The 15,312-nt window shown below is 41.5% G+C and overlaps 1 protein-coding gene and 1 long non-coding RNA gene across 2 annotated transcripts in view; one reads left to right on the top strand and one right to left on the bottom strand.

Annotated features, from left to right (window-relative positions):
• LOC134357134 (monoglyceride lipase-like) overlaps positions 1-10,238 on the top strand; it is a 32,875-nt gene extending 22,637 nt beyond the window's left edge. Inside the window, exons 6-7 of the mRNA XM_063068432.1 lie at positions 3,098-3,313; positions 10,116-10,238. Coding sequence (XP_062924502.1) covers positions 3,098-3,313; positions 10,116-10,238 — 339 coding nt within the window. The remainder of the gene's footprint in view (positions 1-3,097; positions 3,314-10,115) is intronic.
• LOC134357135 (uncharacterized) lies at positions 48-11,399 on the bottom strand. Its single transcript, XR_010020525.1, has 3 exons — positions 10,982-11,399; positions 2,856-2,948; positions 48-710 (listed from the first exon to the last, which is right to left on the bottom strand). It is a non-coding gene; the product is annotated as an uncharacterized LOC134357135 (long non-coding RNA).
• Positions 11,400-15,312: the final 3,913 nt, after the last annotated feature.

The following is a 15,312-nucleotide window of genomic DNA, read 5'->3' as shown; positions in this document are numbered from 1 at the left end:
AATGGATTCTATATGAATCTGTTGATGTAGCTCTATATATACATAAAATAGCTTATTTACATAGATTAGGTTCAGGACCAATAGGGTTCAGGACAGCTTCTTTCACCAGGTCATCAGATTGATCAATACACATTGATCTGATTGCATATCTGACTGTACATACATTATGCAAAACAATTATATATACAATTTCAGGGTTTGGGCAATACCTTCCCTCATTTCTCCTCTTTCTTGCTTGAATATTGCGACAGAGACGCAATATAAAGATTTTTACCCCCCTTGGATGTAAGAAATAAAACAAACAATTAAATAAAGAAATATACTGATCCCATTTGCCAGTGCTGTTCATAGCCTTTCACGTCTTAGTCCTTTTGAATTGTATCAAATATCAGCAGTGAAAACTTCCCTACTTCCCAAGATAATACGAAAACAGCTAATAATATTTCAATGGTTCAAAGTATATTTTACCTCTTCTTCCTGACCCCATCACCCTTACTGGGACATAGGACAACCAACAGCAGCTTGCCACAGTCCTCAGTCCTGGGCTGAAGGAAGGTTGATTGGCCTTGTGGCCTCCACTTTCACCGCATGCATTCTTAAGTCTTCTTAAGGATGGGGTCTTTGGAGCTTCTGTTGGCGTTTCTGTAGTTCTAGGTTTTCAAAGGATAGGATTGCTAGTTCCATGCCCAATCCAGCAGGCCAGGCAGCATCTATGGGAAAAGAGTACAGTTGACGTTTCAGGCCGTGGCCCTTCAGCAGGACTGGGAAAAAAAAGAAGAGTAGTTTTGAAAGGTGGGGGAAGGGGAGGGAGAAACACAAGGTGATAGGTAAAACTAGGAGGGGGAGGGGTGAAGTAAAGAGCTGGTGAAAGAGATACAAGGCCAGAGAAGGGAGAATCTAATGGGAGAGGACAGAAGGCCATGGAAGAAAGAAAAGGGGGAGGAGCACCAGAGGGAGGGGATGGGCAGGCAAGGAGATGAGGTGAGAGAGGGAAAAGGCAATGGGGAATGGTGAAGTGGGGGGGGGTGGAAATTATCGGGACAATGTATACATTCATGTTCCAAAGTCTTTCAGTTTCCTCTTCTAATTCAGCATATTTCTGGTGTTTTTCACTTATTGATTTCTGTAAGTTATGTGTGTTTGGAATGGCTGTATCTATTAAGTAAGCTGTTCTTGCTTATTTATCCTCTATTATTATATCTGGATGGTTATTATGGATTGTCCTATCTGTAATAACAGATTATTATGTAATTGCCCTATCTGTCATAATATAATTTGTGGTATTCCGACTCTAAAACTGGATCAGGCTTCTTTAATAAGTTTGTATTTTAAAGCAAGATTTTGGTGAATGATGTTTGCCATGTGATTATTATTATTATTTGTCTTTGGATGGTTTGTCTTCTTTGCATATTGGTTGTTTGTCAGTCTTTATTTGTGTTTTGTTTCTGATTCATTCTAGTGTATTACTTTATTCTACCATGAATGCCTGTGAGAAAATGAATCTCAGGGTAGTATACACACTTTGTAATATATTTAGTTTAATTTTGAACTTTGGAACATTTGCCACTTGACTGGAAAAGTACAATTCCAACAACCTTCAACAACTCAATGTCATCCAGGATAAAGTAGGCCACTTGATTGGAACTTATCAACCATTCTACCCTCCACCTCTAGTATACATTGGCTCAGTATGTACATCTGTCGTCGGGATTCTGAATGGTCCATGAATCCATTTTATTCTGTTTTGCAATATTTATTTATTTTCTAACTTGTAACTTTTAAAGTATTGCATTGTACTGCTGCTACACAAACAATTTTACAACATACTGTATGTCAGTGATAATAATATCACTGGCATGCATTGTGAAATTTGTTGCTTGCAGCAGCAGTACATTACAATACTTAATAATAAAAAACTATAACTTACAATAAGAAATATATTTCTAAAAATAAATTAAATAAATAAATAGAATAGTAAGGTAGTGTACATGGATTCATTGTCCATTCAGAAATCTGATGGGGGTGGGGAAGAAACCTCTCCTGAAACTTTGAGTGTGTGTCTTCAGGCTCCTGTATCTCCTCCTCGATAGTAGCAATGAGAAGAGGGCATGTCCTGGGTGATGAGGGTCCCTAATGATTGATGCCGCCATTTTGAGGCACCGCAGTGGTGAGGAGGCTAGTGCCCATGATAGAACTGGCTGAGTTTGCCACTTTCTATAGCTTATGCAGTGGCCTCTGCATACCAGACAGCAATGCAACCATTTAGAATGCTCTACACGGTACATGTGCAGAAACTTGTGAGTCTTTGGTGACATACAAATTCTTCCCAAACTCCTAATGAAACACAGCCACTGTAGTAACTTCTTTGTAATTGCATCAATATGTTGGGCCCAAGATAGATCCTCAGTGATGTTGACACCAAGAACTTGACAGTGTTCACCCTTTCCACTGCTAATCCCTCGATGAGGGCTGATGTGTGTTCCCTTGACTTTCCATTCCTGTAGTCCACTGTCAATTCCTTGGTCTTACTGATGCTTTCTGGTGATTCTGATCTTTTTATGTTCTCATCTTTGTCAAACAAAAGCAATATCCATCATCAAGTACCCCCACCATCCAGGTCATGCTCTCTTCTCACTGCTGCCATCAGGAAGGAGTACAGAAGCCTCAAGACTCACACCACCAGTTTCAAGAACTATTACCCCTCAATCTCTTGATCTAGATGGAACAACTTCACTGAGCCAACACTGAACTGTTCCCACAACCTATGACACACTTTCAAGGACTCTTCACCTCATGTTCTCGATATTTATTGCTCACTTATTTATTATTATTATATTTTCTTTTTGCATTTGTACCATTTGTTGCCTTTTGCACATTGGTTGTTAGTTCATCTTCTTTGTTGCTGTCTTTCATTAGTTCTATCGTTTCTTTGTAATTACTCTGAACACCTGCAAGAAAATGAATCTCATATTTGCACAGGGTGACATAGATGTACTTTGATAACAAATTTACTTTGAATTTTGCTTTCAAGTGATTCATTTAGTTACTAAGATTCACTCAGCTGCCAGCATGCTGAAAACCATTCTCATTTTTGCAGGTGGTGAGCTACATAAATGATCCTCTCGTCTGTAACGGACCAGTGAATGTAAAGTACTTTGTTGAGGTGTTACATGCACTAAGTAAGATAGAAAAGGTTTTCCCCACCATCAGCTCTCCTCTGTTGATAATGCATGGTGATTGGGACGCACTCTCAGACATCAGGGGTTCCTTCATCATGTACGGCAAGGTGGCAAGCATAGACAAAACGTTTAAGGTGATGCATCTTTCCACACGAACAAAATACTAAAACTGGTGTAACATAAGTTTGCTTAACTCTTAAATACTTGGGATAATACATGGGGCGCCACAGTAGAAGATGATAGGGCAACATTGCAGTCAGTGGGATGGGTTGCAGCGTAAAAGGGGGACAAAATTGAAAGGGGTGACAAATGCAGGACTGAAGGTGGCATATTTGAATGCATGCAGTATAGGGAGTAAGTTAGATGTTCTTGTGGCGCAGTTAGAGATTGGCAGGTATGATGTTGTGAATATCATGGTGTCATGGCAGAAAGACGATTGTAGTTGGGAGCTTACTATCCAGAGATACACAATCATAAGGAAAGGCAGGCAGGCAGAGGGGGTGGAGTGGCTCTGCTGGTAAAAACTGAAATCAAACCTTTAGAAAGACATAACATAGGACTGGAAGATGTTGAATCCTTGTGGTTAGAGTGGGAATCCTTGTGGAAAACTGCAAGGGTAAGAAGATCCTGATGGAAGTTATCTACAGGCCTCCTGAACGGTAGCCAGGATGAGGTCTACAAATGAAAGATTGAAAATGCATGTCAAAAAGGCAATGTCATGGGGGATTTCAATATGCAGACAGATTGGGAAAATCAAGTTGATGCTAGAATCAACTTCATCCAAGAGAGAGAATGTGTGGAATGACTTGAGATGGCTTTTTGGAGCAGCTTGTGATTGAGCCCACTAGAGATCAGCAATTCTGGATTAAATGTTGTGTAATGAACTGGACGATTAGGGAGCTTAATGTAATGAAACCCTTAGGAAACAGTGATCATAATATGATATAATTCACCCTGCAATTTGAGAAGGAGAAGCTAAAGTCACATATATTGGTACTACAGTGGAGTAAAGGGAATTACAGAGGTATGAAAAAGGAGCTGGTCCAAGTTGATTGCAAGAGGACACTGGCAGGGATGACAGCAGAGCAGCAATGGCTGGAGTTTCTGGGAGCAATTCGGAAAGCATGGGATAGGTACATCCCAAAGAAGAGGAAGTATTCTAAAGGCAGAATGACTCAACCGTGGCTGACAAGGGAAGTCAAAGTTAACATAAAAGCAAAAGAGAGGGCAAATAATAGAACAAAAATTAGTGGTTAGCTAGAGGATTGGGAACTTTTTGAAAACCAACAGAAGGCAACTAAAAAACAAACATAACGGGGAAACGATGAAATATTTAGGTAAGCTAGCCAATAATATCAAAAATGATACCAAATGTTTTTTGGGATATATAAAGAGTAAAAGAGAGGCAAGGGTAGATTTTGGATCACTGGAAAATTACGCGAGAGATAGAAATGGGACAAGGAAATGGTGGACAAATTGAATAAGTATTTTGCATCAGTCTTCACTCATAGTACGCTGGAAGTTCGAGAGTGTCAGGAGGCAGAAGAGAGTGCAGTTGCCATTACTAGAGGGATGGTACTTGGGAAACAAAAGGTCTGAAGGTAGATAAATCACCTGGACCTGATGGACTACACCCCAGGGTTCTAAAAGACATAACTGAAGAGATTGTGGTGGCATTAGTAATGACCTTTTAAGAGTCACCAGATTCTGGAATGGTTCTGGAAGATTGCAAAATTGAAAATGACACTCCACTCTTCAAGAATGGAGAGAGGCAGAAGAAAGGAAACCATAGGTGAGTTAGTCTGACCTCAGTGGTTGGGAAGATGTTGAAGTTGATTATTAAGGATGAAGTCTCAGAATACTTGGAGGCACATGACAAAATAGGCCAAAGTAAGCATGATTTCCTTTAGAGAAAACCTTGCCTGGCAAATCTGTTGGAATTCTTTGAAGAAATAACAAGCAGGATAGACAAAGGAGAATTGATGGATGTTGTATACTTGAATTTTCAGAAGACCTTTGACAAGGTGCTGCACATGGGGCTGCTAAACAAGATAAGAGCCCAGGGTATTACAGGAAATATACTATCATGCATAGAGCATTGGCTGATTGGCAGGAGGCAAAGAATGGGAACAAAGGGATCCTTTTCAGATTGGCTGCCAGTGACTAGTGGTGTTCCACAGGGGTCTGTGATAGGACTGATTCTTTCCATGTTGTAAGCTAATGATTTGGATTATGGAATTGATGGCTTTGTGCCCAGGTTTGCAGACAATACAAAGATAGGAGGAAGGGCAGGTAGTGTTGAGGAAATAGAGTGGCTGCAGAAGGACTGAGACAGATTAGGAAAATTGGCAAAGAAGCGGCAGATGGAATACAGTGTAGGAGGGTATATAGTTATGCACATTGGTAGAAAGAATGAAAGGATAGACTATTTTCTAAGTGGGAGAAAATTCAAAACTCTGAGGTGCAAAAGGACCTGGGAGTCCATGTGCAGGATTCCTTAAAGGTTAAGTTGCAGGTTAAATCGATGGTGAGGAAGGCAAATGCAATGTTAGCATTTATTTCAAGAGGACTAGAATATAAAAGCAAGAATGTAATGTTGAGGCTGTATAAAGCACTGATGAGGCATCACTTGAAGTATTATGAGCAGTTTAGGGTCCCTTATTTAAGAAAGGATGTTCTGACATTGGAGAGGGTTCAGAAGAGATTCATGCGAATTATTCTGGAAATGAAAGGGTTACCATATGAGCAGCAATTGAAGTCTCTGAGCCTGTACTTGCTTGTATTAAGAAGGATGGGGGGGCGTGGAGTCTCATTGAAACCTACTTAACATTGAAAAGCTTAGATAGAGTGGACAGGAGAGAATATTTCTTATAGTGCGGATGTCAAGGACCAGAGGGCACAACCTTAGAATAGAAGGACATCACTTTAGAACAGAGATGAAAGGAGATTTATTTAGACAGAGAGATGATGAATCTGTGGAATTTGTTGCCACGGGTGGCTATGGAAGCCAAGTCACTGGGGGCATTTAAGGGGGAGGTTGATAGTTTCTTGATTAGTCAGGATGTGAAAAGTTATGGGGAGAAGGCAGGAGAATGGATTGAGAGGGAAATGGATCAGCCATGATGAAATGCTGGAGCAAAGTCAATGGGTCCAATGGCCTAATTCTGCTCCAGAGCCTTGAATTTTGGAGTCCAATTCCGGTGCCCTCTGTAAGCAAGTTTGTGTGTTCCTTCCTGTGTGCATGTGGGTTTCATCTGGGTGTGCTCTGGTTCCCTCCCCCAGTCCAAAGTATATACTGGTTAGTAGGTTAGTTGGCCTTTGTAAATTGTCCTGTGATTAGGCTAGGTTTAAATCAAGGGTTGCTGGGTGGCATGGCTTGAAGGGCCTTTTCTGCACTGTATCTTTAAATAAATACTCAAATGCAGGGTTATACTAGTTTGAGGTGCAGGCACAAGGGAGGCTTCAGAGGCTGTAAATCTAGAGGAACATACAAGGCAGCAAAGGAACTCAGTGGGTCAGGTAGCATCTGTGGAGGGAAATGAGCAGCTGACATTTCAAGAAACACACAAGAAAATGCTGGAGGAACTCAGCAGGCCAGACAGAAAAGTGTTTTGTCAACAAGTTGAGATGTTTCGAGTTGAGAATTTTTGTCAGGACTGGAAAGAAAGTAGAAGAGAGGCAGAATATGAGGGTGGGGAGAGGGACGGGGAGGGTGAGAGTGGAAATGATGTCAGAATCTAGGAGGTAATGGATGGAAGTAAGGAAGGACTGAAGAAGATGGAACCTGATAGGAGAGGATGGTGGACCAAGGAATAAAGAGGTGAGAAGGAATTTCTTTAGCCACAGGGTGCTGAATCTGTGGAATTCATTGCTTTAGATGACTGTGGAGGCCAAGTCAGAGAGCATATTTAAAGCAGAGGCTGATAGGTTCTTAATTAGTAAGGGTGTCAAAGACTACAGAGAGTGGCAAGAGAATGGGATTGAAAGGGAGAATAAATCACCCATGATTGATGGGCTGAATAACCTAACTCTGTTCCTATGTATTATGGTCTTATGGTCTATATAGCATTGTGATATGGAAGGGCTGGTGGGGTTGATGAACTTGTGGAACTGGATAGGGAGACCATGAGGGGAAGATGGAACCAGACGGGAGTTTTGGTGGACGTGGAAAGATGAACAAAGGGAGAAGACATCTTGTTCCACCTGTCACCTTCCAACCTCTGTTCCCCAACTCCCACCCCCCGCCACCTTCCTTCATAACAGTATATAGATTCAAAGTTTCATGGAGCTATACAGTCACAGACACAGGCTTTTTAGCCTAATTCATCCATGCCAATCTATTGGTTGTCCATCATATCCAATAATGACTGGAGACCTGTGTGGAAAAAAAAGTTGCACTGGAACATTTCCCACTCACTCGAGCTCAGCAAAATGGGTCTAGTGGAATGAGTAACCATCACAAACTGGGGTCTTCCTTGCTTGCAATGGATGACCATGACTTCTTCTGTGCCTTGTCATGTCTGTCACTCTCCGCAAAGCATTGCAGAAACAGCTTTCTGCCTGTTGGATCTCTCTATTGATCTCATACGCCCAGTCCACTGCTAGGAGGTGATTTCACATGCTAGGACAGGCATGTCCCAAATGCCAATCTAATAAAATACCATTTCTCTGTGACATCCCCTCATAGGAAATATATGATTAAATCGGAAAGAGTGCAGAATAGATTTACGAGGATGTTACCAGGAAAATGATACTATTGTCCCCGTCTCACTGGCAACCCACCACGCTCAATATGAGAAAAGTTGCCCTTCAGGCTTAGGATGAGGGAGGAGAAATTTAAAATGGACCTATGTCCCCTAGTTTTGCACTCCCTACCTGGGGAAAAACTGTTACCATCCACTTTTTGTGATTTTAAACACTCTGTAAGGTTACCCTTCAGTCTCCTTCATTCCAAGGAATCGACCTAGCCTGGACAACCACTCCCTATAACTCAGACCCCCTAGTCATAGAACATAGACCATAAAACATGGCAGCAGAATTATACTACTTGGTCCATTGATTGTGCTGAGGACAGTATGGATGGTAAAAAAGCAAAGATAGCGTGCAGTCAGACTGTCAGGAAGGGCAGATGATAGGACAAAATTGCAGCCATTAGGGTGATTATCAGTACATTAAGTCATAGTCACAGTCATACTTTATTGATCCCGGGGGAAATTGGTTTTCGTTACAGTTGCACCATTATAATAAATAGTAATAAAACTATAAATACTTAAATAGTAATGTGTAAATTTTGCCAGGAAATAATCAGCCTATTGGCTGCAAGCCTAAGGATGCAAAATCAAAAAGGGTAGTAAATATAGCATGCAAAGCATTATATCTCAGTGCATGGGGTATAAGAAATAAGGTGGATGATCTTGTTGCACTTTTACAGATAGTCTGGTCTGATGTTGTGGCCGTCACTGAATCGTGGCTGAAGGATGGCTGTAGTTGGGAGCTGTCCAAGGTTACACTTTGTATTGGAGGGATAGGAAGGTAGGCGGGGTGGGGGGTAGTGGTTGGCGTGACTCTGATAGTAAAGAATAGCATCAAATCAGTAGAATGATGTGACATAAGGTTGGAAGATGTTGAATCCTTGTGGGCTGAGTTAAGAAACTGCAAGGGCAAAAGGACCCTGATGGCAGTTATATACAGGCCTCCCAACAGTAGCTTTGATGTGGGCCACAGATTACAACAGGAAATAGAAAATGTGTGTCAAAAAGGCGATGTTATGATAGTCTTGAGAGATTTCAACTTGCAGGTCGATTGGAAAATCAGGTTGGTAATGGATCTCAAGAGAATCAGTTTGTTGAATGCCTACGAGATCGCATTTTAGAGCAGTTGGCATTGACCCTACTGGGATCAGCTATACTGGATTGGGTGTTATGTAATGAACCAGAGGTGATTAGAAAGCTTAAGCTAAAAGACGCTGAGAGCGTGGTGAATTTGTGGAATTTGTTACCACAGGCAACTGTGGAAGTCAGGTCATTAGGTGTATTTAAAGCAGAATTTGATAGGTTCTTGATCAGACATGGCATCAAGGCCTCAATTGAGCATTGTTAACAATTTTGGGCTCCTCACCGAAGAAAAGATATGCTGGCATTTTGAGAGGGTTCAGAGGAGGTTCACAAGGATGATTCCGAGAATGAAATGATTATCATACGTGGAACGTTTGATAGCTCTGGGTCTGTACTCGCTTGAATTTAGAAGGATGAGGGGGGAATCTCATTGAAACCTTTCAAATGTTGAAAGGCCTAGACAGAGTAGATGTGGAAAGGATATTTCCCATGGTGGGGGAGTCTAGGACAAGAGGGCGCAGACTCAGGATAGAGATGCATCCATTTAAAACAGAGATGCAGAGAAATTTCTTCATCAAGAGCATGGTGACTTTGTGGAATTTGTTACCACAGGCAGCTGTGGAGGTCAGGTCTTTAGGTGTCTTTAAGGCAGAATTTGATAGGTTCTTGATCAGACATGGCGTCAAAGGTTATGGGGAGAAGGCCGGGAAGTGATGCTAAGGAGGGGGAGAAAAGGGTCAGCTATGATTGAATGGCAGAGCAGACTTGATGGGCCAAATGGCCTAATTCTACTCCTATGTCTTAAGGTCTTATTCATATCCATAAATGCTGCCTGACTTGCTGAGTTCCTCCAGCATATTGTGGGTGTTGCTTTGGATTTCCAGCACCTGCACTTTCTCATGTTAGTGATACAACAGGTTAGAATGTTACTAAAACCAGTTAGAACTCCTTGGTGAAGGAATAACTTCTTCTTTCATTTCATTAACAAGTAAATTTGAGTTTCTGAAGCACTAAGAAGATGTTTTTGAAGCATAATAATGCATTTCAATGGTCTTTTGATGTTCAGTCATTCCTACTTCTCATTCTTATGAATTTCTGCCAGATCTTTCAGAGTGCCTTTCATGACCTCCACCATGAGCAGCCAGATATTGTTAATGAGGTGTTGGCGTCTTTGAAAGCATGGCTTATGGAGCGATTACCATCTGAAAATGCAACTGATTTGTGATACTGGAAATTCTGAAGGCACGGATTTCTATGGAATAGAATTAATTGGGGAAATGTAGTTGAAAATAAATTTCAAATCAGAAGTAACGAAGAAAACCCTTTCTTTTCCCATGGTGTTTTTAAAACAAAAACAAACTCTGCCTAGCAACTTTCATCAGAACTTTGTGGAACTCAGGCTCTGGCAAGACTTTGAAAGTTAAAGAGATGTTTCCTTTCCTGTGTGCCGACTTCTCCCACTTGTCAGTGAAGTTTCCCTCAGCTCGTCTGTCCCCCATTGTCTGAAAGCATTTCTTTGTGTCCTGGGAGAAAACTGTGGAGCCCACACTCAGAGAGATTCTCGGTGTTATAACGGCATTTAAGTTTTATAGAATATGGATTAGGAGTACAACAAAGGGAAAACTGGATCAAATACAAGTAACGTCATTTCCAAGACCAACTATGCACATGACAGCTTGTCGGCCATTGTACTGACGGTATTACCTTAAAATATCTAAGATTCAGATACCTTACATCTACTTCTCAGACCGCCGAAGGAAATTGCCTTACAACCAGACTCTAAGGAACCAAAGAGCCAGGAAATCTGCTTCAGGTTAGCAACAATGATTACAAAGAAGAAACAAATTACAATTTTTTTAAAAACTGCATTCATTGTTAACTATTTCCTTCTTTCAAATAATGCCATTGCATTTCATGGCAAATTATCCATTTTACAATGCCAACCCATATATTTTATTTTACACTTACATCAAACCTTGTTGGTTGAACTCTTTCCAACACCGTATGCTAAGCAATGACCCAAGACTGCACTCCTCACACCCAAGTCGAGCAATCATAGGTTTCCATTCTGTAGATGAGATGAAGGCTCTTCGTTGAAGTGTGTGTCGGAAGCCTCTCAACCCCGGCGAAAGCTGGACCTTCCCCTCACTCAAAGCTTGAACAAGTTCATCACTTGTTTTGTTCCACCTGTGGGCATCTCACCTCATCAGAAAGACACACAACATTGTCATAAAATCGCAAGTCTGCCTTCAAAATTAAAAAAAAAATTTTAAGTTTTTCTTTTTGTTTCCTCCTAAGAAATCATTCAGTAGTTTCTATATTAAATTATTTATTCTGGGAATATGAGCTTTATGGCTAAATTTAGCTTTTGTACTCATTTGTCGCTCCCAGTAGGTGTGGTTCATCTTCCCATTACAGTGGAAAAGACATCTGGAAAAAGACCTATTTACACTCAGTGGCCACTTTATTAAGTACCTGCTGTACCTAATAAAGTGGCCTCTGAGTGTATGTTCATGGTCTCCTGCTGCTGTAGCCCATCTCTTTCAGGATTCGATGTATTGTGTGTTCAGAGGTACTATTCTGCACACCACTGTTGTAACGTGTCATTATTTTAGTTACTGTTGCCTTCTTGTCAGCTTGAACCAGTCTGGCCATTCTCCTCTGATCTCTCTCATTAACAAGGCATTTTCGCCCACAGAACTGCCATTCACTGAATGTCTTTTTGTTTTTTCACAACACTATCTGTAAACGTTAGAGACTGTGTGTGTGTGTGAAAATCCCAGGAGGTCAGCAGTTTCTGAGATACTCAAGACACCAACAATCACTCCACGGTCAAAGTCACTTAGATCACATTTCTTCCCTATTCTGATGTTTGGTCTGACAACAACTGAACCTCTTGACCATGTCTGTGTGCTTTTATTCATTGAGTTGCTGCCACAGGATTGGCTGATTAGATATTTGCATTAATGAGCAGGAGTGCAGGTGTCCCTAATAAACTAGCCACTGAGTGTGGTGTCTTGTGCCAAAGTGCTTTACAGCCAGTGAAGCACTTTGGAAGTGATGGCATTCCTGAAACGAAGGAAATTTGGCAGCTAACTTGCACACGTCAGAAGACAATATTGTGTGTCATGTAGACCCGGTCCAGTAAAGACAGTTTCCCATGACAAAAAAATTGTTTCTGTGGGTGATCCAGGTTCCAGCCTCTGCGTGAAAATCCCCCGGTTCCGCTTAAATATTTCACCTTTCACCTTTAACCTATGACCTCCAGTTCTAGTCTCACCCAACACAGAAGGAAAAACCTGCAAGCATTCACCCTATTTATACCCCCTATAATTTTGTACACCTCTGTAAGATTTCCCCTCATTCTTCTGCGCTCCAGGGAATAAAGACTTAACCTTATTAAAAAAAGTCATTGTTAATGAGTATTTGTCCACAGCCGTCCATTTTTCTTATGTCCATGCACCTATCTACTAAGAGTCTCTTAAACGTTTCTAATGTTTCAGCCTCTACTACCACTACCCCTAGCAGTGCATTCCAGGCACCTATCATTCTCTGTGTGGAAAAACGTACCTCTGACATCCCCCTATACTTCCCTCTGCTCACTGCAAAAAGAGTACCTCTGGTATTGACCATTGCCACCCTAGAAAAAAAAGGTACATGCTAGTCTACTCCTTCTATGCCTCTTGTAAACTTTTACACTCTATCAAGTCATTGAGTTGTAGAAAAGTACAGCACCAGAAACAGGCCATTTGGTCCATCTAGTCTGTGCCAAGCCATTTAAACTGCCTACTTCCATCGACCTGCACCAGGACCATCCATGTACCTATCCAAACTTCTCTTAAACGTTGAAATCGAGCCTTCGTGCACCACTTGCACTGACAACTCATCCCACACTCTCATGACCATCTGAAGAAGTTTCCCCTCATGTTCCCCTTAAACTTTTCACCTTTCACCCTTAACCCATGACCTCTAGTTGTAGTCCCATCAAACCTCGGTGGGAAAAGCCTCCTTGCATTTCCTCTATCTAAACTCCTCAAAATTTTGTATACCTCTATCAAATATCCCCTCGATCTTCTACATTCCAAGGAACAGAATCCTAACCTATTCAATCCCTCCATACAACTCAGGTCCTCCAGACCCAGCAAAATCCTTGTAAACTTTCTCTGTGCTCTTTCAACCTTGTTTACATCTTTCCTGTAGGTAGGTGACCAAAAGTTATTGGGGATTTCATAGGGTTCACTGGGAATTACTTGGGAGTTAGTTACTCTGAGCTGCAATTGGAATGGTGACAGAAAGCTGCAGCATACACCATCAGTCACTGCAGTGTTAACTTTTGCCACGGGGAAACAGAAACAAGGAACGTTGTTAAACTCATTTCCTCACACCATAGACACATAAACTCTTTCACAGCTAGTGAAAGCAAAACTAATATAAACCAGAACTTAATTCCGCTGAAGCTCAAGGTAAGGGCTGTCGCTTCGAGTTTGCACAGCATCAGACTGCTTGTATGTCATGGGAAAATTGGATGAGAGCTCTTGGACCCGAGATCATTTCACTTGCTGACACATTCCAATTATTGCTGGATGTTCTGGCAAATTGAATTTCCCAGGTAGAGCTGAAGAAGTCAAGAGTGACAGGTAGTGATCGTTCTGTCCAACATACCATACCAGACACTGACCATTGGGTGAAAACCACCAACACCCCAAACAGGGTCTATCCCATAAAAAGGTGGAGCAGATGGGCTGAATGGCCTAATTCTGCTCCTATGTCTCAGAGTTCACAGGGAAAGGGGTAGTTTTTAAAAATGCATGATGTATAGAACATCAATAAGTGTGGTTGTATGCAATGAATATAGAAAATAGAACACTCCAGCACAGTGCTGGCCCTTTGGCCCACGATGCTGCAGCAACCTTTTAACCTACTCTAAGATCAATCTGACCCATCCCTCCTGCATTCTATCTTGATATACAGATGAGATGTGACAACATCTGCTGGACATTGATGAATGTGGTAGTACAAAAGGCCATGAAACCATGACTTTAGAAGAGTACACTGCTATCATTGTACCAACAGCACAGATCCAATTCCGCTATGGCAAGCTTTTATCACACAGCATTGACAATATTGGCTTTGATGAAAATATTTGCAACAAGGTTCAAAATGTGAATATGGAAGAAAGGACCCCTGCTGTTTTATTTTAGTTGCAGCAGAACAAAATATGTGCAGGAAGAAACTTCAGTGCATAACTGAATTCTAATGAATGACTTAAAGTATTGCAGGTGAAACCAGTGGGATGTTAAGCAAACTGATCTCAAAAGATCACAAGAACGATGATGTCAGAGGTGCAATACCTTACTTTCCATCTGGGTAACCTCCAACCTGATGGCATGAACATTGATTTCTCATAACTTCTGGTAATTTTTTCTGCCTTCCTCCTTCTTCAGTTCCCCACTCTAGCTCCCCTCTTACCTCTTCTCTTCCCCTCACCTCCTCCTGGTGCCCCTCCTCCTTCCCTTTCTCCCATGGTCCACTCTCCTTTCCTATAAGATTCCTTCTTCAACCCTTTACCTTTTCCACCTATCACCTCTGATCGTCTCATTTCATCCACCCCTCCTTCACCTGTGCACCCACCTTTTCCCTTGTCTGGTTCCATCCTTCCCCTCCCCCTCCTTCTTGCTCTGTCTTCCGCCCACTTCCTTTCTAGTCCCGATGAAGGATCTGGGTCTAAAACGTCGACTCTTTATTCCACTCCATAGATGCTACCAGACCTACTGAGTTCTTCCAGTATTTTGTTTGTGTTACTCTAGATTTCCAGTATCTGCATAATTTCTTGTGTTTGTGATCTTCCCCTTTTTGTGCAGGGTGGGTACAACTTGGTGCAGGAAGCATTGGAACCATGATACAGGTTGATTCTACACAGCATGGCACACAGTACCAACAACCAATAAATAAATCATTTTCACAGTACTTCATATAATATTCCAGCAATGATCTCAGCACTAATATACTGCCAATTGTAAGGCTTATGGGAGAAACAAGATTGTTTGAAGAATCCATGGCTGTTTCATATCTCACCCAAACGGTTGCTTAATTAATACCTGGGTCATGAGCTCATTAATTCTCAATCTAAAACACTCCAAAACACAAGGGATTCTGCAAATATTGGAAATCCGTAACAGAAAAGGTGGAGGAACTCAGCAGGTTACATACACTGTAGAGAACATTCTAAGTGGTTGCACCACTGTCTGGTACAGACGGACAAGTGCACAAGATTGGAAAACGTCTGCAGAGGGTTGCAA

This window comes from Mobula hypostoma, chromosome 15 (assembly GCF_963921235.1).
Source record: "Mobula hypostoma chromosome 15, sMobHyp1.1, whole genome shotgun sequence".
Lineage (NCBI taxonomy): Eukaryota > Metazoa > Chordata > Chondrichthyes > Myliobatiformes > Myliobatidae > Mobula > Mobula hypostoma.
Note: the sequence above shows the minus strand (reverse complement) of the source record. Positions and strands in the feature narration are given on the sequence as shown.